General features: G+C 37.9%; 1 protein-coding gene across 4 annotated transcripts; it reads left to right on the forward strand.

Moving 5' to 3' along the window:
• The first annotated feature begins 8,902 nt into the window (after positions 1 to 8,902).
• On the forward strand, positions 8,903 to 22,634 carry NMU (neuromedin U). Of its 4 annotated transcripts, XM_064418121.1 has the most exons (10): positions 8,909 to 9,530; positions 11,983 to 12,041; positions 15,283 to 15,330; positions 15,429 to 15,488; positions 16,039 to 16,068; positions 16,180 to 16,230; positions 18,218 to 18,292; positions 20,439 to 20,492; positions 21,815 to 21,854; positions 22,451 to 22,634. In XM_064418121.1, exons 1-9 carry the CDS (start codon positions 9,386 to 9,388, stop codon positions 21,848 to 21,850), a joined length of 558 nt encoding a protein of 185 aa, XP_064274191.1. In that variant the 5' UTR covers positions 8,909 to 9,385; the 3' UTR covers positions 21,851 to 21,854; positions 22,451 to 22,634. The 4 variants fall into 4 exon arrangements, with proteins under 4 accessions (XP_064274192.1, XP_064274194.1, XP_064274191.1 ...); XM_064418122.1 differs by lacking the exon at positions 16,039 to 16,068 and having other exon boundaries at positions 8,903 to 9,530; XM_064418123.1 differs by lacking the exon at positions 18,218 to 18,292 and having other exon boundaries at positions 8,914 to 9,530.
• The last annotated feature ends 101 nt before the right edge of the window (positions 22,635 to 22,735 follow it).

Consider the following 22,735-nt stretch of genomic DNA (forward strand, 5'->3'; position numbering starts at 1 on the left):
GGAGGGTTCAGCAAGGAAATGTGTAAAATTAATTCAAGGTCACAAGTTTGGAAAAAAACCCAAGGATATCTCATATTTCTCCTTCCCAAAAGTGATTTCCCTTTCTTAAAATTAATTTGGATTTAGTAAAATAAAAAAAAAAAATTAAGGTATAAGCAATTAAAAAAATTAATCAGACACATTTTTAAAGTTCGCTGACTTGCTTCCTTAGAAGTATCTTGAGAATGTGAAAGAAAAAGTACTGGCCTGTAATCGATGTATGTGGTGTTTCTCTAGACTGAAATCAAGAGCTCACACTTCTTGAACATTATTTGAATACATATTGTTATAACCCCAATTTCCAACCATTAGTCCCCACAGGTATTACATATCTGAAAATACAACTGAAGTATAAAAGCTTATTTTAAACTCCTACATCACAAGCCTACTGCTTTCTAAATGGTTGGAACACAGAATTATGTTCAAGTTCCTCGGGTTTGGACTGCAATCATCCCTGTCTCCTTGACAACGCGAGGAACATCAAGCAATTCAGAAAAGGAGAGCCACAGTGGAAAAGGTTGCAGCCCTTATAAAAGACATTTCAAAGACTTAGATCTGCCCAGAGAAGAGACGCCAACTCATGCTTGACTTTTAGTGTCAGCTGATTTCAGGGACATTATTTTTCAATTATTTTTTTTTTTTTGTGGGATGGAGATGATGTACAAGTAACCTGATCACCCCATATGTCTGCAGCAGCAAAAGAAGAAAGATGTGCTTTTACATTGTCACTGCAAGATGAAGAAATACTTAGAAGTCCAGAAAAGGAAGCAGGCCATGGCATTGTGTGCTTCAATGATAACAGAAGCAGTCTGGGCAATTAAGCTGGGGTATGTTTCCATGTAATTTCTGTGGGATTTCACTTTTATCAGTGAAAAATAGTACTTTTTATTTGAGTTTGGTTATCATGATCCTGCACATGGTGATGACTGCATAATGAAAAGCTGATTTCATAATACAGGGCAGTTCATTCTGTGGCTGCCCCTGCCCTCACATACGTGCCCAGGACTTTGTTCAGCTTTGAGTCACATGCTGTAAATTCCAGTTTAAGGTGTCAGAGCTGGTGCTGGACACTACGGAAAGACAATATTGATGCTTCATTGTTTTGCTGCATCAGCTCCAAAATTTCTGCTGCTATTTGGGAGGAAGATGGAGAAAAACCTCTATATTCAGCACAGAATATTGTGTAATATTCTATGTACAAAATTCTACAAAATATCTGTTCTACCAAAAAAAAAAAGGTACAAAAATTCTATATACAGCATTAAATATTGTATATCAATACAGAGAAAAACTCTGCATAAATTATTATATATAGAGTTCAGCCCTAAGCCGCCAGGCAGTAAGATTACCTGGAGCTAAACTTCAGCTAGTGTGATTTCATATAAGTCCCCCGAAACCTGTTCTTAGCATAACAGTGTGGTTCATGCCAACAGAGCACCTGATTTTTTTTTCCTTTTAATATTTTCAAAAATCAGAAGCTGTCTCTAGATTCAGAGCATTTGTCACAAGGAACTAACATCAGGACCTGTCAGGTCATGTATGTCTAGCAAAATGTCTAGTGAAATGCTAGCTCTCCAACCTTGACATACACTGCAGCTGCAGCTTTAGAACAAAAATTTCCAGAACAGAATATGTTAACAATAGGCTCGGTCTCAGTTTAAAGTTATTGCAGCTCCATTAGTTCTCTGCTTTACATGTGACAAACCAGCAGTAGATGCTCTTTCACAAGGGACTGACAGACTGATAAACCACCCTATGTACTCTATACCTGCCATTCAAGTGGAAATTGTATTTCCATTTAAAAGTCTATTACTGTATTAGAGCGCAATAAATGCGTTTTCATTAGTTGTCATCCCCGGTCTCTGTCTTTCACTTCTAATGTGTTTTCTTTGGTGACATTTTTTCTTGTCAGAGAAAGGTCGTGACATTTCAAGGTGTTCACTTCCTGAAGCATGACTCCTTGAAATAATGAGATGCAGCTGACCTGTCAGTAAAACTCTGCCACAGTGAAAACAAGCCTGGTAAAAACAGAGCTCAGAAGCATCAGCCCATGGTCACTCCTGATGGGAGTGATGCGAGCTGATGGGAGCTGATGGCTGCCCATGTTCTCTGTGTTATTACAAGACTGCCCAGAAAGGACAAAACCCCAGGATTATGTGTCACTGAATGCTGTTAGTATTTGAATCTCTGTTTTCAAGCATCCCATTAATTTGCATGGTGATTCAAGCTCAGGCAAACTTTGTTTTGTTTAAAACTTAAATCATGTTAACTTTAAATGTCAAAAATTGTTGTAAAGCAATTTTGGTCCCTTAATGAGTATAAATAGATTTCAGACTGCATATGTTAGTTGGAAGTTGCCTGACTGAAATTCTTAGGCCTTTTTGTGGTTGCTGTTACTCAGAAGCACAACACTGAGGACTTTAATCTCAAAGGGAAATCTCTTTAATGCTGTAATCTCAAAAGGAAGTCTCTTTAATGCTGGCATCTCCAGAATGTAAATCAAAAGTAGATTTGGGCCTGACTGAAAGAGTTGGTTGTTTTCTGCCCCAATTTTCTTATTGCAGAAAAGTTGTATGTAGTTTTCATTTTGATTTAAGAGTGCTTTGCATTCTCTTTTCACCTGGGAAGGACTACATTACATTATTCTACAAAAACATGCTCAGCCCAGGGCGAGACTGAAAATAACCTTTACATGTCCCCTTTGTTCCAATGCACGCAGAAATTATAAACTATCTTCTGGAGAGAGAAGTGTGGTCTAGCCCTTTTAACCCCTGCACAACCTCCTTTCTAGCAATATTTGTCAAATAATTCTTTCTGACAATTTCATGTCTCCTCAAGAAAAGACACAACTTGACCTAGTATATATTTTTGCCTATTATGCAGTACTATGTATTTCAGCCTTCCATTTTAGGGGCTGTGCTTTAGGCTGATAATTTTTCTTTTCATAAGCTGATGTCAGTTTTCAGCCCATTTGAAAAATATTTCTGAATTTTTAAGCATGAACTTCTTGAATTTATTTATTATTTTTACTGGACTTCCTAACTTTTTAATTTTATTGGAGTTGTTCTGTCATATTTGATTTCTGCAGCATTCATTGATCATATTCACCAACAGAAACAAATAATCGTTTATTTAAAATCTCATGTAATCAGTAAAACTGGAGGGTTTTAATAGATGATGTGTATATTTCAAGAGTTCTTTTGTCTGGGAAGACAGCAATATGAAATCAGAACTAGAAGAATTTAAGAATGAAAATCTCATAAGTGTAGACTGATTTTCCCCTGAAGAATATGACAGTGTCATGCTCCTCCTTAAAGACAATTAAAACTACTTTGTCGTAAACTTCTAAGTGTATTTAAAAAATCCTCCAAAACCAAAACCATGTCTTTCACCTGGCATTAATCCATTTTTAACCTATTACAGTATCTTAAAGTATTAAGTTACAGTATTTTTACAGCCCTTGTGGGCTCAATTCCATTATGAGAATAAGAAATAATGATTCTACTCACTCCAGGGCTGTCATTTGAGAGGGAGAGTGCAAGAGTGGTGCAGAGTTGGGTTTTATTTGCTGTTATGGGGAGAGCTGCCACTCATAGTAGTAGTAATACCTGTATTATTCATCATTTGCAAATGTTTCTTCCTGATATATAGCATTTTTATAAGGAAAGTCACCTTCAGTTTTTCCTGGAAGTAACTGCATGATACATCATGTACTATGAGCAGCCAGATTTATAATGAGAGGGTTTTCAACAAAATCTGGAAAGAGTGAGCAAGGATGCTGAACAGATCATCAGCGATATATTTCATCAATCTGCACAGAAAACTATCCCATTTCTAAGATAATAAAGAATGTGATGTGTAGAAAAGGTTTTAGTATTTCCTAAGTTGGAGTTTATTATTGTAAAGCTGCTGAAAAGTTCACATCTGATCATGGTGTCTCAGATTAGACAGGTAAGACACCTTACAAAACCCTCCTTATTATAGACTCCAAAAACGCTAAAACTGAGAAAAGAGAAATTTCTTGAGTTTTGAGGGCAAAGACTCTACTGGTGGGTTTTGGCATTCTTCTGCATTCAGTGGTTGCTACAATGAAAAAAAAAATATTGCAGGCTCTGTACAGAAATAATATCCTGCACAGTAAGGTGCCTTGCTGATTAACCCACAGTAAGACCATCTTTGTGGTGCTAGGATAAGAATGAAGGGGTTGGTAAAATTGAGTTTTTGTCTATGATTATTTTGACATAATATCTATGAATTTTCTTTGGCTTTCTGCTCTACTAATAAATACGATTTCTAAGTAAATCTGACAGGAGCCAAGTGCTCTGGTCCTAGGAAGAGAGTGAGCAGATAAACAGGACAAACAACAGAGCACTGGGATCCCATTGCTTCACAGTTTGGGCTGAGAATCTCTGAATGATTCAAACTGGAAGACAGAGGATTTTAGTCTGTTCTTCCAAATTATTTCCTTATGATCTTTTCCTTCAAACTTTCAAGCAAGTGCTTACATGTTGCATCCATGCAAAGAAATTTCCTGCAGCTGGCATTAGTTGTACCTCACTAGGAAGCTGGGAGGAAACTTTTGGTGAAATACTAGAGTTTAGACAGTGTACCAAATTTAGCCCTGGATTAATTTTTTTTTTTTCAAGCCAATGACAATTCAAAACTTTTGGCAAAATATGAACTTTATAAACTAAATTTTCAGGATTCCTTCCTTTCTGCTGGATTTACATGCATATTGTGAAAAAATTACACAAAATCATTGTGAGGTCATGATATGGGGTTTTCTCTCACTACAACAGAAATAATCCCATTGTAAAACCAACTCATCTCACAGGGGTGTGGAAGACAAAATTACATTTTCTAAGTGTCATTACTCATCTACCTTCACTCCTCTATTTTCTTGCTTAAGGTCTTTTTAGTTAATAAAACCTGTAGATACTGAAAGCTTGAGGAGAGAAAAGTAAGATGAGAGTATCTTGAAGACTAGACTATTTCAAAAACATTCATGCAACCTTACTTCTTACATAGTAATTATAGTAGATAATTATCACTTTCCTTTGAACAGAAATTTATATTATTTTACAATCATCAGGACTTCATAAAACAATAATCTCCTCTGTTTACAGTCGCTTGTTTGTATAGAATGAATAGTGAATGCTGGTGGAAAATATGGAAAATAGTGAGAGTTTGATGGAGAAAGGTTTATCATCTGTGACTTCTAAAACAAACTCAAGTCCATAAAAATTACACATTTCTTCTGGGTATTCACAGGTAGCCACCATTTGGAAAGATTATCACATTTTTCCTGAATTTAGTTACTGTCATCAGATTTTCTTCAGTCATTAAAGGGTTCAGTCATCTCTCTTTTACACAAGGAATTTTTAATGCAAAATATTCTGTAAGTCTTGAAGAGAGCCCTGAACACTTGCTGCAATCAGTCCCATCACTGTTCCCTAGTGGAGTCTCATTGCACAGGGGCTGGGTTTTCTCTCCTCATTTCCAGTAGTTCAGGCAAGATCTAGTTCATTAGAGGGTCATTTATGTTTTACTTATTCATAAAGTAAGAGCTGAGGCATCATCTTAGCTAAAATAAAAAAGGAATTTTTTGAGAAAATACAGGGTCTATCATGCCCAATATGACTTGGGTTTTGTTGTTTGTTTTCTATTTGTAGGGAGACATCCCTAAAGACTACTACTGAGTGATTATCTCTTTGTGTTAGGCCAACACTGTAATAAAAGCCCATTTAGAGATGCTTATTCTTGAATTGAGACTCCAGTGACTTTTCTTTATGGATATTTTTTCTGTTCTGACACAAATTCTATATTCATTATTAGCAATAAAAAGAGAAAATACCTTGAAGGAGCACAGTATCTGAGAAGCCATTAATTAATTTTTGAGACTTGCCTACACAAAATTTAATTCTCTAGAACATAAACAAGTAAGAGCAAAATCCATGTAAACAACTTGCCCATTGTACAGAAGGATTAACAAGTTATTAATGGACCCATCTGAAGTTGTGGGAAACACCACCATGCTTGCACCACAGAGAGCCATTCCAAGCACGCTCCAGTAAGTTTGGAATACATTGGTGAAGAAAGTGCAGTATGGATAAAGGCACTCTTAGTGCTTGCATTCAGATGTAGGAGGAATGATTTCTCCTAGTTTTTATTAAATTAAAGTAGTAGAAAAAGCAGCATGCATTGCCCTCTTCGCAGGCAGCGTGCGCGTGTATGCAGCGAGTGGATCCAGTGACGCACCTCCTGACCCTGCCTTTGCACAGACAAAGATGATGGTTTCACATACTCAGCTCTTTGATTTCCTTTCCACTAGCCATAATTAACATTTATTCAAGCAGCATTAGGAAGAACATAAATATTTCAAAGAAGCTAATTACAGCATCCAAAACATCCTCCAAGCTATTCGTTTAATGAGGATGTGTTTTGTTCCTGCAATAGTGTAACATTAATTTCATCAAGCTATTAAACAAAACAAAACCAGATACAATAGAGAAAGATGTATTTTTTTTCTCCTGTTTACAAGAATACTTACTTGAATTTCAGTGAGTTCCTCGAATAAAGATGACTGTCATAAACCATACAAGCTTCCTATAAACTCAGATTTAAGCTTGGTGAACTTGCTCTGTCAAAATCTTCACCAATTTCAGTGGAAATATTATCTTGGTATCATATATAGTCTGAGCTTAGTGCAAATGTACATTTTTCTTAGAAGTTATATTGTTTTTTCTAGTATATTACAAGGAGGATTATAACTATGCCCAGATCAGATACCCATGTATCAGGAAATGCAAAACTACACAGACGCTTTTAGTAAAAAGGCATAGTCTAAAATGAAATGGAGTTCCTACTGGGTTGGAAGTACTGGAGGAGTGCAGCATTAGGATTCAGGCACTGCAACACATGGCACAAATAGGATTGAATGTGTAATGGCTACTGCTTTTGACCATTAGCAGGAATCTGCTGAAAACAAAATTCACATTTCAGACGAAGGATTTTCAAGCAATACAAATCCAAGCAAGACAGAAATATCAGTTTTTTAATGGTAGATGGAAGGCCAGAAATTTTCTACCTGGAAATTTTTTCTCATAATCTTCAAAATCTCCTGATAAGTTTTTGTGCAAGTGGGCTCAGCAAAATTTTTCAGTTTCCAGTACTAACACACACTGTGCAAAAATGCAGCTTCTGGGCTAATCAGAACCCTTTCACCTGAAACTAAAGTTTAATTCAAGATGTATATTTTTTTTCAGTATTCTTAAAACACTCTGCACCATTCAACAGGTGCAGAATATTTACAGGTATCCAGCGCTCAATTAATAATAGATTGTAATTTATTTTATTTCACCACCTATTAAATATTTAACAAGACTGTAATAATTAAAATGCATAACAAATTAAATCTTTCCTTAGGCTAAAGCTTGGGACACTGATTCATGCAGTTGAATCAAGATAGATTAGGGAGATACCTTTCAGCACTAATGACTCCCCATTTATGATAATTTTTTCAAATAAATGTGTTCTGCTTTTATTAGTGAAAAACCAGAACTAAATACAATGCCTCAATTAAGACTGTTTTAAAAAAAAACTCTTTTAATTAGGTAGATATAAATACAAAATACATACAAAATACAGGCTTCTTCAGTTGATATACTGGTCTGATAAGTGGCTCTCCATTGACATGAGGATTAGCTCTGCCCCCAGACATATAAAGGAAAGCTTTGTTACTGAATCTGATAAAGAAGATGCTTCTATTACTAAAAGAATTTTACAGCATCTTAGCATGCTGGTTGGCAAAGCTTTCACAATTTTGATGGCCTATCAAAGTGTCCAGGGTGGCAGAGCCCATTTTGTTTCACATACATCTGGTAAAGGTGAAGGCAAAGAGCAGGCACCAACACTATGGCTATAAATCAAAGTTTTGCTTTTCACAGTAACAGCCACTGCTCTTGTCAGGCAGATTTACTCCACTACATACTGTTTAGCCCCCAGTCAAAACCCAAATGAAATGGTGAAAAAGAACTGCAAGTTGTTTTGGAAAATTACAATCTCTCCTTTTGTGCTATTGTCTCATTGCTGGACTGTGATGTACTAACTTCCTTAGGAAAAAAAACAAAAAAACCCAAAACAACCAAGAGAAAAAATATGAGTGAATGTAAAAAGAAGGGAAAACAAATCATAAAGACAGACTCTAAACTGGGATCTCCCATCCAGAAACCATCTCTGTAGCGTTGGAGCAGCACCTCAGCTGTGCAGGATCTTCCTGCGGCAAATGGGGAGCAAGCAGAGACAGTCAGACATGTGCCACACTTCAAAGCCAGACCTTGCTGCTGGGCTCGGTGTGAGGAACAGGTCAGCACCCTGCTCACTCTTGGCAGAACCTGTTGGATGTGAGAGCAGGAGGAACGGCGCACTTGGGTAGCTACTCTGGTAAGCCAGACCTTGCTGTGCTTCAGGGACGGCTGGACTAAACTGCCCAAGTGCCTTTACAGATCTGGAGCCTGGGTACTTTTGGCTGTCATAGAATCTCAGTCATTCTTTCATTATCTACAGATATAAATAACAACCGGGACCAAGGTCTGCAGCTGTATTATAAGTAAAATACCTTGCAAAGCACAGTATTAGGATTTTAATTGCTAAATACTACCATATCGTTGAGTTCTGTTTCGTGGTGTGGCATTGTGTGTGTATTTAAGGCATGGGAAAAGTCTGGAGGCAGTCACACCCCTGCAGATCCAGAAAATCCAGTGAGGAGCAGGCGTGTGCCGAGGCAGAGGGGTGCCCGTCCCCAGAGCCACCGACGGCTTCTCCCACATGCCAGCTCGACGAGATTTACTCCCACGTTCAGCTAGTTGGGGGCAAATCGGCTAGTGGGTCGGATTTACCCGCTTTAAATCACGCCTCTTCTGCCCCGCACACCGGGCAGGGACGGTGTCTGAACACCCTCCCGGGCCGCCCTCGCCTCACGGCTCCGAACGCCGCGGCTCTGAGGGAGCGGTACCCGCCGCGCCAGCCACCGCGGCTCCTGCCGGCTCCGGGGGACTAAAGCACGGATTGTTTTGTTAAGGAGGGGGTTTAACAAAGGGCGGGGAGCCGGGCCAGCGCCTCGCCGCTGCGCCTCGCAGGGACACCCCCGCCCCAGCGCGGGCTCCGGCGGCGCTGCGCCGGGGCGGAGCGGAGCGGGCTGAGTCACCAGCCGCCGGCCCCGGGGGGAGCGGGGCAGCCCTCCCGAGCCAGGCTGTGGAGCCCCACGTGTCGGGGGCATTTAAAAAGTTGGGGCAGGGAGAGGGGACATGGCCAGAAGAGCGGCTGGCAGAGCGGGAGCTCGGCGGACATGGGACACCTGTGGTGCCACCAGCAGCCCCCCGCGGCCACCCCCGAGCGCGGCCCCAGGACGGGAGGAGGCGGCGCGGCGCTGCCCGGCTCCCCGCTGCTGCTGCTCCTCGTCCTGCTCGCTTCCTCGATTCCTGCTTGCGAAGGTGAGCACCGTCCCGCTCGCAGTCCCCTCCTGCGCCGCCGGCTCTGCCCATTCCCGCGAGCAGGGTGCCCGCAGCCGGCCAGCCCTGCGGGGCAGCTGCTGGGCACGGCTCCGGGCACTCGGCAGGATTACGCTGTCCTGGCAAAACACTCCGGCAGCTTGGGGAATAGGCTTTTGCTGAAAGAGATTTAATTTTAAGTGTCATTTACTCTGATTTAAAAAGGTAAGAAAAGACATGAAACAACATGTGTCGCAAAATTGCAGGACAAATTAGGACCCTCTGGTAGTAATTTCAACCTGTAGCAGTATTTATCACGTGAGGAATCCTGAAAGTTGCTATTTTTGTAGCAGGGGTCTCTTGTGAAACATCTAGTGGACTGTTTAACAAACCATACCTTCTTTTCTACTCTATTTTCACACCTCAGATAGATTAGCTGCTTACACCTTGTAAAGTAACACTACAAAATGCTGTGCAAGGACTATTTCTATTTTGTTTGTATTATATTTGTGTGATTTGCTTTAGTTGTTTTTGTTCTGCTTTGCTGTGGTTTTTAAATATCAATAACCAAAGAAATCTAGTGGCAGAATATTTAATATTATGTTAAAAATAAGTTCTGAAGATGTGGAAGTGGAGAGGGAAGGAAGAGGAGCGCAGTGGAGGGCAGTGGCACACAGTATTTCATCTCTGTTCTCACACAAATGATTGCCCCGAGCTTGTTTAGGGATGCAGTAGAGGGAAGAGAAGATGTGAGTCCCAGGCTGTGTATCTGGCATTCTACTGCCTTGAAAGAAATTGAATTTCTTAAAGATGGCAGAATTGAAGGATAGGAGACCAAATGTGCTATAGGCAATGTTGATTTTGTAGAAGGATTTCCTCCTCCGTGTTTCCTTTAAATAGGACTCTTTTCTTCAATAGCACATGCTTCTTTCTTCTCTCTCTTCTCTCTCCCCTCCCTCCTCTCTCTCCTCTCTCTCTCACCTTCTTTTTTCCCCCTTCCCCCTATGGTTATTTTGTGTATATTACAAAAAACCTTAATGTTTCACTATGTGTTCTGTTGTGTAAATGAATGAAGTGTTCAGAGATAGGGAAGCAATGCTTTGATGGGGAAGGTGTGCTAATTTGAAATGTTGCCCTGTTCCACTCTTTTAACTAGGATACTAATCCCAGGTAACACTCCAGTTTGAATACATTAATTTAAGAGCAGAAGACAACGTAAGACAACTGTTGCACCTTTAATTTATTTGGCATTTTTCTTTGAAATGAAACAAATAATTTGTAATCAGATTCCTTGTTATGTGAACAACTCAAACATTTTTTTTTTTAAATCCCACATCTATATAGTGTGAAATTAAGAGCCCCTCTAATTCTTTTTTGGGGCAAAGCAAGCATTCATAATAATTAGTCACCTTAAGTCTGTGCCAGTACAAAAATGTGGTTTTGAAATCCATCCCGTTCCATTAATGCCTAGAAGTAACTACTGTTGTGATTATTGTTATATGGGGTAAATGTAAAACAAATAACATGATGGCATTTATTCCCTGCTCACTGGATATTCTGTCTAGGTCTAGAGGTCCAGCACCAGTTTCCCTCCTCCCATGGGAGGTACAGCACATCCCCTCACTGACACCATTGCATGGTGTCTGACGTACTCACAATTTGGTGATGCTCATTTCTGCTATTTACAGAGACTCTAACAATACACTGCTGTCAGAAATACACTGCCACGTAAAATAACAATGTGGAAAGAGGGATATTCTGGACATTGAGCTGGAAGGGATGCTGGGACAGTGACTTCCATGTCTGCAGCCTGGGTGGGTAGAGGTAGAGAAAGGAGCTCCCCCAAGTTAAGCAGAGCTTCACTGCATCATTATGCAATTAAGGACACATTTAATCTGCTGAGGGACAAGCTTTCCACATCACATATACAAGACAGAGGAAACAAATCCAGTTACAGATGTATCTATCACCTTGTCAAAACAACATGTTCATATCATGGGTACAATTTATATGCAATCGTATATTACATAGTGCATGTTCAATTCTGCAGCTGTAGCACACAGGTAGGCAAGGAGTAGAGTCCAGATCCTCAACTCACAGTGCATGCACTGGAGGTGAGCAGAGCTCTCAGACAGCTCAAGGTTCTAGGAACTGGAATGTGATTTTCTGAGCAGGTCTCAGTGAGACCTAAGTAACTTCCCCACTGTTTATTGTTCAGACATGTGAGTGCCCATATCTGCTGTGAACTTGTGATAAAGCATCCTGCTGTGTTGCTGAAAAGAGAGCAGGCAAAAATCACCAGACAAACCACAGAGCACCCAGGGTCACAGACTTCCTTGGACCAAGCAGCTCTCGGCCTTTGCAGTTAATAGCTGAGCTAGGTCTGTCTGACATGGGATGCTTACACAAAAGACCTTTGGTGTACAGTATTGCTAAGCACAGTTTGTGCTTCCAGGTGCACCAATGCCATCCCAAGCACTCGAATCAGAAGAGGATTTGCAGCTGTTGAAAGAGGTAAGCATCATCTGCCATGTGGTATCCTCCCATTTCTTCTGTGCCCATCCTTGCTACAGACCCACCTCCCTATCCAGTGTTTCTCTTGCACAGAGTTCAGCTGTGTTTTATTCCAGTATTTCTTCTTGTATGTCTCCTATCCTGGCATCAGCAAAGAGGTGAAATATCTAATTTTCCAGGTATTTTGAACAGTTGCTTCAAGAGGATGTTGGGACTAAGTGCTGAGATGTCATTCTGAGAAGAGATTGTCTTGTCTCAATGGAGAGCTATGTTTGGTAACTGACAGGCAGACACTGTCCCTGGAAGCATCACAGTGTCCCTCACATCTGGTAGCTTTATATCTGTACATGATACTCAGGAATTGTTTCAACTCATTCAGTCTTGCTTCTTGCATCCTCTGCTCTGCACACAAGGCTGGGACACTGTCCAATCCTATCCTAGCCTCTCAATTTACTAGGGAAAGGACAGTGTACTGTGTCAATTAGCCCCTCTAACATTTGGCTACTGATTGGTATCATAACTTCCACTCTCATCTCTGAAATGAACGTTTGTTTTGACTCTGGAGTGTGACGCATGTGTTAACACAGGCTCTTCCCTGCCCTTTTGGAACAGATGGAGTGGCAGGGTATAACATGTGGAGAGGGTTTATCCTGCAACTTGCATACCCTGGTGTTGCTGCAACTGTCAACTATTGTGTTGACATTTAATTTAGTAGCTTTTGATAACATTGGAAAATAAGTGACTCATCAGGGGGGCAGATGCAGAGAGTAAATTTCTTCTGACTGAGACCATTACAGGAGACATTCTGCTTACTGTCATCTCGCCACAGTTCATATTGGACATGGTGACTCAAAACCTAGCTTATTCTACTGGCACTTGAATGTCCCTAGTGATGCTTATCACTCAGGAAAAAATGGTCTCTTGGGAAGTAAGATCCTGATAACTATAAGGAGTATTTGAAAATGAGTTATTTACATTCTGGATTTAAAAAGCTGTTTAATACATTTCTGCGTGTCTTGATAAGATATGCTAGCTGTAAGATTTGTCCCTGTGGTGCCTGGAAACCAAGACAAAGGTCTTGTTGATTTCAATGAAGAAAACAGAATGCATAAGAGACTAATTTTGTAATAGAAGCAATATAAAAGTTACCATTAGAACTAGAATTATGCTGGACTGGAAAGGGTCTAAAGAAAGAGAATTAGATATATATTCATATACCCTAAATCAACCTAATTACTCATCACACTAGGTCACCGGGGTTTCATAAAGTGCAAATAAGTAATAATTCTTCCCTCTTTGATACTTTACTAGTGGATCATTCAGGAGAAACCCTGCCTCTAAATAAACTTAGAATGTTCCAGGAATGGCTCTGCGTTTATAAATTTGAGAACTTTGTCACTAAGTATTTTGTTTCATTACTTGTCTCTTACTTCCTTTTGTTTCTTTATGTTAATTCACCAACCCCAAGCAACTTGCAATCTTCTACCCTCACGCCACATTTCTGAGACAGGAGAGAAAATTTTGGAGAAGATGCATACTAATATTTTTTAAAGGAATTATCAGAATTAACAGAAATGGTGGCTTTTCCTCAGCCCTTCCTTTGTCTGCAAAGATTTTAGCTGAAAGATACCTTTGTGTTGAACACAAAGCAGTCTCTGGCTTGTTCTGCTACTGAGTTATGGTACTGTGTCAAGTAAATAAACAAATAAAACCCAGCACAAAAAATCCCCAAGAGGAAACAGCCCTTTTTTTAAACATAAGCTTCCAAAATAACTTCAGCTTTTATCTCATAATTGCTGAATTTCTCCTCTATGCTTTCTCACTCTGAAAGTAGTGAGGCTGAACTAATAAACTCAAACACGTGCAAGATGAAGGAAAAAGAGAACAGAGAGGATGTGTTACCAACAAAACCATTTGAAAAGGGAATTCTGTGAGCTATTAGTTTTCCCACTATGTCTGCTAATGCTTTCTCATAGATTGTCTCTGGAGAAATGAATCATCTCCTGTCCTGAAGTGCTCAGATAAGCATTATTTTTTTTTAAATTTCTTTTTTCCTTTAATGTTTTTTTTGCTAATGTGTGTCACTTAAGCTTTTTCTCTATAAAAATTTGCAAGAACAATTGCATTGCCTTCTCTATCAAAAAAAACCCCAAAACCACTGTATTTTTTTATGCAGCCTGTGAACAACATGAGTGGTAGAGGGTTTTTTTTTTTCATCTACCGCTACCAAATATTACATAGAAAAATTAGCATATACTGATGGAGGTTACTATGATACAACTTTGAAGTAATTTAATAGAATTTTAAGTTGCTTTTTGCCATTTTTTTTGAAACTGTGCAACTTCAGTTGCAGTGCTGGAGACTTTTTCTTACAGAGTACTTTGAGCTTGCAGTGCTGGTAATATTATTTCTTTGAACTGAAATAAATTTATTTCATTTTTTATTCCTTCTCTGTTAATAACTCCACTAAAGATTTGTCAATATCACATTATTCTTTCATCTTGCAAAAGAGACAGAAGGAGGATGTAATTAATACAAGGTTATGAACCATAGGGAGAGGATGGGTAGGAATCACTTCTTTGGTACTTCTTCCAAGAAAAGATCATGACAGCAGGGAATGAAGACTGCTTTGAAAAGACTGGTGAAGATAAACAGTAGTGGTGTTTCACACAGTGTTTAGGAAACTTCTGGCACAAATTGAGTGGTGTGCATAAGATGTGCCAGCACATATCATAATCACTCAAGGGATGCATGTGTCATACACCTGTAGGGATGCTGTAATCCAATTGAAAGAGTTCTGTTTGAGGATTGATCCTTTAATCCCTTGCCTTAGTTTTGTTACTTTCTTCACAGTTTTGTATAATTCAAAGATATGGCTGAAGAGATTCAAGTTCATAGTTTATGCCTAGGATGCTTACAATTATAACTTAAAATATGACTTAGTCTGAGAAGTTTGCAGTTAAAAGTGGTATGTGCTGGGTATGGAATAAGAGTCTCAGATATGTGTTCAGATCAAGCAAGTATAGGTTTGTTGTTGTTGTTATTTTATTTTTTAATGTGGTTAAGGCCCTTTCCCCCTTTGAATGCAAGGTATTTAATGAATGGACCTATAAGGATGCCTTACAGTAAGCAAGCTTACCATGCCATTAGCTGCGCTCACCTTTTTCTGAAAATATGCGTATTTCACTTGTTTTTATTACTCTGACTTCCTAAAAAAAAAAAACTGTGTGAACTCTTACAGATAGAAGATGCATGTTCTGCTTACCTGTCCACAGATTCTCAGCCTCAGGTGAGTCAGACAGATGTAGCTCTACTATTTGGATACTGTTTGTTATATTTAGTAGAATTGGAAGAGTGATACCTGAGTTCCTGTTTTCTTTGCACTAGGTGTCCAGTACACTGGAAGAACTTTGTTTTTTGATCATGGGATTTCTTCAGAAACCACAGGTAACACACACAAAAGACTGCTTAGCATTTTTGAAGCCTGATCTCTCACTGTGCCATTGTCTACAATGAATTCTGAGGACCCAGTATGGAAAGTGTCATTCAGCACTGGAAGTACTTCTATCAGTTTTTACTCTGAAATGCCATGTGCCAGAATGTAACACCTTGTAAAGACAACAGAGATACATCAATGTTTGGAAAATTATCTTCGGGTTGAGTACAAAGTGTTAGGTGTTTTTATTACTTTAGATTAGAAAAACTATGAATTCTCAACAGACAAAGAGATTTACTTAGGAGAGTAAATCTCCTAAGTAAAGGGGATGAACAAGGGAACATCTGCTAAACACATCTAACTCTTCTAGCTCAGAATAATCAATGCTCTCTACAGAGGTTTAAATGATTAGTTAGATTGATAAGCAAAGACATACAATACATCTGCCAAGGAAGGATATTTCAACCCAGTGCTGAAAAGATTATGTATTTAATCAAAATTATCAATTGTTCTTTTTATTTTAATGAATAAAAGCCTTTCTACCAACTATTATTCCCACAGGGTTTAGATGAGAAAGACAACAACAAAAGGGTAAGATGTCTATATATGTCCTACAATCACACTAAAAAAAGGCAAGAAAATCATAAAACTCTTGCCCTGCTTTGTAGTAAAACTCCACTTTTAATTTTTTTTTTTTAACAGTTCTTATTTCATTATTCTAAGACTCATGACTCGGGCAACTCAGACATCATGGTAAGTGGCATAGTACCTCCTTGTGAGTGAGTACATGTGTGCTTATATACAAAACCAAGACAATATTCCTTTTTGCAGTAGTCTCTCCAACTGTGTAGCAAGCTCAGGACTGGGAGCTGCATGTTTACAGTACAGGTGTTTTAACAATATAGGAGAGGATGATCAGTACTGTACAGGTGTGGGAAAAAAATATCTAACAAACTCAACCAAACATTCATGGAATCCCAACTCAATCTTAATCTTGCAGTTTCAAATTTTAATAATGAGATCAAATACTTTTTTCAGGTATTGGAACATAGCACATGCAGTGGTACGATGTGGACTTATAAAACCTAAGAACATGACCATAACTATTAGATACTCTCGAAAGCATTTTTATTAATTTTTAATTAAACTGCATTAATTCATTTGCACATCATAAATATGTAGAGGCAAAATAGTATTTAAGTCTCACTTGGACTTCGAATTATATTTTGAATGAAAAATACAGTTTAAAACATGGCCAAGAATAGTTGCTTGAAAAGTGTTCTCATAAACCAACAAGCCAAGTATGTGATCCATTCTCACTTTTGAAATGCAAACATACTCTGTTATCTGTGTGCATCTTTGCACCATAGGATTTTGAGACAGTTAAATGTATTCATATTTTCTTGTTTGTTAACAATCATTCTTACATGCCAATGTCCATTTTTGCCTTGTTCTTTGCATTTCTCCAGAAATGTGTGGTGTATTTCCTAGAAGGTGACATTGCTCATATTGGTGTCAATGTTTTCATGCTACAGCTGCTTTGGAGGCTTTAATGGTAATTAAGGCAAAGTGAAATGAGCTATTTCTGCTGCTGCTCCTGCTTAAAAGGTTACTGCATTCCGCTGCATCACCGTCCTGAATACCTTTGCTGCTGCTCCCAGAGATTACCACTTTCTCACTTTTGGTTTAGCTGTTCAGATCACAATTTTCACTTAGGTGAGATTCATCATTCCTCAGCTTTATAAGTTCTCTCCACTGGCTGCAAGATAGAGCCCAAGTGGACAGCTGGGATGTTCATTAACTACTTCAATCACATCAGATTTCTACTGTTTTTAGGCATTATGATCCCATATTGCCTACCTTGGGCAGCAAAATTGACTACAAATAAGTTCTTTTTACCTATTAAGTACAATAACACTTTGGTAACTCTGGTTACTTCATGTGTTATAGTTCTCTTAATTGTGTTACTTTTCCAAGAAGTATTATAGCAAAAATGCATTATTTTTAAAATTCCATTTATATGAGTTGAAGGTTTAAATGGGTTAATGGAACACAGGTTTGTTTACAGTTTATTTCTTCCTGTGGACCTCTCTCCAATATCTGACATAGCTGTGTTTTACCAGGGTGAGTATTTAGGCTGTACACAATGCCACTGTGCATAATTAGGCTGTCTGCAAGCTTAAAGTCTTTTTGAACACAAGGAATTTCTTGATCGGAGCTTAGATAGAGTGCCATGGTTACAAATGTCCCTTGAGAATGGATTTTTCTACTGTACACTGGTCTTTAGCCAATATATATATATATTTTGCCATTTATTTTGAAGGAAAATGAACTTCTCAGTACAACAGAGGTTGAAGGAATATTCTCCATAATAGAAAATTCTAGAAGTATTAGTAGGAACACTGCATGGAAATATTCTCAGTACCACTCCTAGAGACTGAACAAAGTTTGAATAATTCCAGGAGTCTGTAAATGGTTCTGAACTTTCAATTAGTAAAGATGAGGATACATAACTTTTCCTTCTCTCACTCCATGTAGTGTAAATATAAGTGTTGATTCCTGTTTGTTGTCAAGTCAAAATGTAAAAAAAAAATGTTTTTCAATTAATCAGTTTCTCAGTCTTTAGTCCTTTATTGATGCATGTTTGGTCCATGAGTCGATACTGCAGAAAAAGACTTTTTTGGCATCATAAGGGCCAAATTTCACTGTTGCTCATGTGTGTGTGTTCATGTCCTCTCAGTCATCTGTCCTGCATCCTTTACTGCAACTTGTTCCTCACCTTAATGAGAGAAGACTGAAGAGATACAAACTGGACGTATGTAAACTGAAACCTGCATGCTTATGTTCTTACACTTTGTGATTCATTAGCTTTTCTAAAAATGCCCTTGTAGACCTTTCTGCTTATATATTTTGGTTGGACTACCCAAATCTTGGTGTCACAGAATGTGCTTCAGGAAGGGTTATCTTGCTGCTGATCTTTTTTCTTCCTCATATTGGGAAGAAAACCAGACCCTGCTGTACATAAACACAGCCACCTCTCTCCCTGACTAGATAAGGAACTGAAAAGGTGGATGGGTGAAGGAGGAAACATGCTCTATTAAATTCATTCTTTCTCCCCAATTTGAAACAGCTCCAGATTTTTTTCACAGCTTTGATTCCTCTTGAGCTACAGCCTGCCTGATGGGATATGATCTAAGAAAGAAGATTCAAGCATTATCTTGGCTAGTCAATATAAGAGACTGAGCAAAATACCTTCTAGAGGGCAGGCATTAAAAGAAAACTCTGAGTAATCATACATCTTCATGAATACATATTTTTCTGTGTACATATATACATGCAGGTTTGTGAATAAACTTGCATATTTATTATGGCAGGTTTTTCCTTTTTTTTAACATCTTCAAACCCTTAGAAATTTAGAAGGTGGGTGTTAGAAAAATGAGATATTGTTAGCTTCAGCTATTTACTAGTACCAAACTTCTGACATGAACTCAAACAAGAACATGTAATGTTTAAGGAGGGTCTGGTTGTAAGAGGAAAAGGACATTAACATAAAACACAATTTCTCACTAGTAATTTTACTCTTGATTACTTTTCTGTTCTGGATGAATTTCTTAATCTTGCAGCAGCTGCCTATTTTGTTCCTGTTTTCAGTTTTTTTCACACATTGAATAGAAAAAGTAGAAAAAATTACATATGAATACCATAAGACTCAAATGGCAATGTACAGAAAAAAATTTTACCCTTTTGAAGTATTAAAAAATACATTAGTGATCAGATTATACATCCAAGATAGGTATTTCAAACACAGATAATGCCAGAATGGGAAGAACAGTACAAATAAAAATCATACAGATGTTTTATGTACAGAAAGAAACTGAATACAATGCTATATGTGATAAACTGAAGTTGGAATTAAAATCAAGACTCAAAAATTATGTATAGTTTAAAGTCTACTTCCTTTGAAAGCTTCCCTGGGTTGAATCCACTTCTGTAGTTTGGAAATTATGGGAGTCATCCTGTTTTACACAATTCTCACAGCATTAGAAGAGAGCATGGTGTGATTCCTTTCTATGACAATTCACCTTATGATATTTACCCAAGAGATGACAGCACCCTAGTTTTTAGTTGAGAAATACCCTCCTTGCTAAATAAAAGCCATCTCATTTTAATGTTCTGCTAAGCATAACAATAACACTATTTTGCTTCTCAAGTTTACTGTCTCCCCACCTGCAGGACAGACACATCACTCCTCTCTGATACCAACAGAAGCAAATAAAACACTATCATTAAGCTTATGTGTTCTCTAATCATGAAGGTCTCATTAAAGCAACTGGATACCTCATGCTTTGTACTTGTTACATTTAGAGAGAATTTCTGTTTTCTTCATAATGTGTCAGCCTCCTTGCTATATGGATCACTAGGCAGCTGTTTCACCCTGTGTGCAGCATGGACAGGAGAAACTATTGCAAGCACTGCTCTTTAGGAATTAATGTGAGAGGGGTGGTGATGGTACATCTATGGGAACAGTCTGGGGTCTCATTCCTGGGAGAAGCTCAAGTATTTTTGATATTTAAACTTTGTATTTTTGTCCTCCTGCAAGATGCAAAAAGAAACTCTATCTGTAGAAACTGCTCTCATGAAGACACTTTCCTTGTGCCTGGGTAGTGAGCCCTGGAAAATGAGGCAAAGGCTGTTCCTCATTTCTAGTACCATTCAGAAGCAATCTGAGCTGATCTAAAACTTAAGGCAGAATTCAGCTCCATTCACATGTTCTCTTCCATTTCTACATGACAACATAGACATTGTGTTACTGATATGGGGAAATGCACATAAAGCATTTAAGGAGTAAATGATGTGTCTGTATGTAGTACTGAAGAAATATTTTTTATATATACATAAACAACCTCTCTGTCTGTATTAACTTACAGCTGTAGATATAATTTAAATATTTTTTTCCTCAGGAAGAACTTCAAGGACCTGGAGTGATTCAAAGCAGAGGCTACTTCTTCTACAGGGTATGGTTTGATTTTTTTTTTTCCTTTTGTTTTGTGATGAGAGTTAAAAAAAAAAAAAAAAAAAAGAAGAAGAGAATAATAACTGAATTACAGAAAGAATTACTATGATTAAGGATACTTTTTTCAGTTAGACCATTCCACCCTAGAGGACATCTCCAGGTCTGCTCCTGAAATTTCCTTCTGTTAAAATAAATGCATTGTAGGCATTTTTTAAAAATCATATTCCTAGGTTTGTGTATACATGATACCATTCTATGCCTTAAGAAGTCATTGGTCATTTAGTACCTATTTGTCAGAGAAAGTTCTAGAAAACATGGCATCTTGGGAAATCTTCCTAAAGTATTGTTCAGCAGGGTATGTTTGCACATGATATAAATATGATTCCATGCTTACACACTGTGCTAAGTCTGACCTTGCCATTTTCCTTCTGTTTTGAGCAGTAAGGTAAGAAACTAGTTACAGAAATTCTTGTGAGACTACTGTGTTCATCTTTTGCACTATTAGGAAAATTGAGAAGGTGGCAAGTCAGATTTTGTGGTATTTCTACTTAAATAAGAAAGTGGCTGATGGCTTTAAATAAAAATGTGGCTAGGGTTGTACTCAATGATCCTAAAGACCTTTTTGCAAACTAAGTTATTCTATAATTTGAATGAAAAAACCACAGATTTGTATAGTTACATTTCTTATGTATCCGGCTTGGATCCTCAGAGTTGTTATGACAGGCCAAAATTATAGGTAATATTAACATTGGTGCATTCATGCTTCCAGAGCAAAAAAAAAGTCCTTATTAAGCACAGGAAGAAATTTTTTATCAGCTTTAGTAGAGGTTGTATCAAGTGCCTCTCTAGTGCAAAATATTTCTGTAAGACACCACAGTGAAAAGAAAGTCCTTGTCTATATCAAAGAATACAGTATAAAAAGAAAATAATTGAGAGTGATATGTAATTGTTTATTAATAGCAACAAACCCACTTATAGTGCAATAATTGCAACAATCAGAAAGCACATTTTAAGAAATTGCAAAAACAATAAGGATTAACAATCTCTTGAAGTGACTTCTTATGGCTTTCTCCCCCTTATAAAATCATACAAGATAGAAAATTCATTCTTCAATTGATATGCAGTAAATTTTAGTGTGTAATTATCTTCCAGAGGTAGATACACATTAAACAATAACTTATCTTAGGTCTATTTTTGACAATAATCACAATGAGACTGCTGAGACATTCACAAATTTCTATACACACCAAGTTGTTTGGGGCTTTGCTACTAAATTCTGTCAGTTTTACAGAATACATAACTTACTGAATATTTGTCTTTCAGCCACGTAATGGAAGGAGATCAGTGGGTTTTCGCTAAGGAGGTATTTATTTATTGCTTTTGATCATGATTTACATGTAAATTAGTTCATTTTTCTCCAAATAGACCACAATATTTTTGTTGAGAAGTTGTCTCAGAAAGCCTTTAACTGTGTAATCAGCTTAGATTTCCACCCACAAACTTTTCCCAGATGTGTTAAATACATTTAGATGTGTTAATTACACTTATCTTCAGATGAAGTGAACAGAAGCTGTAGGTATTCAGTTCCCAGAACAGATAACACAGAGGTGTTTCAGGCAGCAAGAAATGGAAAATATCCCATGTTTTTAAACAATTTGGAAAGTACTGATGATGACAAGTCAAACAAAGAAAGAACTGAGTCAACTACTTGTCAAAAGAATGCTGAGAAGTAAACTGGCAGCCTGAAGGTAATTCCCTAATCTCACAAAGATAAAAAACTCACACTGAAACTGAGTGCAAACTTCAGGATTTATTTTCAGTGCCTGCAACTATTTGGAGAGATGTAAAAATGTAGACCAATACTATGTATTTTCTAATGTATTTTATCCTGCCATAATTTTTAAGTCTTATATCAACTTATAGTTATATTAACAGCTAATGCTCTATCTTATCTTTCAGGATTATAGATTCCTGACTTAGAACTAAAACTGCAGGAGTGCTGAGTACATGGACATACTGTTTTCTTTACAATAACTATTCGTTATTAATGTACAATTAGAAATCACTCAAATGTAAATATTCTTAAACCAGACTCTGTTAAGGTCTTTACTATCTTGATTATATTAAAAGCATATTAAAATTATTTGTTTCCTAGTGTAATTCAACTGTAAAAGAGTCAGTGCTTGCACGCAACAGACATTGCCTCTAACAACCCTGTTAAGCAAATTTTCCCTTCTAAATAAA

The sequence above is a fragment of the Passer domesticus genome, chromosome 4 (genome assembly GCF_036417665.1).
Source record: "Passer domesticus isolate bPasDom1 chromosome 4, bPasDom1.hap1, whole genome shotgun sequence".
In the NCBI taxonomy this organism is placed as follows: domain Eukaryota; kingdom Metazoa; phylum Chordata; class Aves; order Passeriformes; family Passeridae; genus Passer; species Passer domesticus.

Excerpts from the sequence above, each read along its gene's own strand:
- NMU (XM_064418121.1), top strand. The coding sequence starts at position 9,386 with ATGGGACACCTGTGGTGCCACCAGCAGCCCCCCGCGGCCACCCCCGAG. Across the intron at positions 9,531-11,982 it reads CTCGATTCCTGCTTGCGAAG|GTGCACCAATGCCATCCCAA; the intron begins GTGAGCACCGTC and ends TTGTGCTTCCAG. Across the intron at positions 16,231-18,217 it reads CGGGCAACTCAGACATCATG|TCATCTGTCCTGCATCCTTT; the intron begins GTAAGTGGCATA and ends ATGTCCTCTCAG.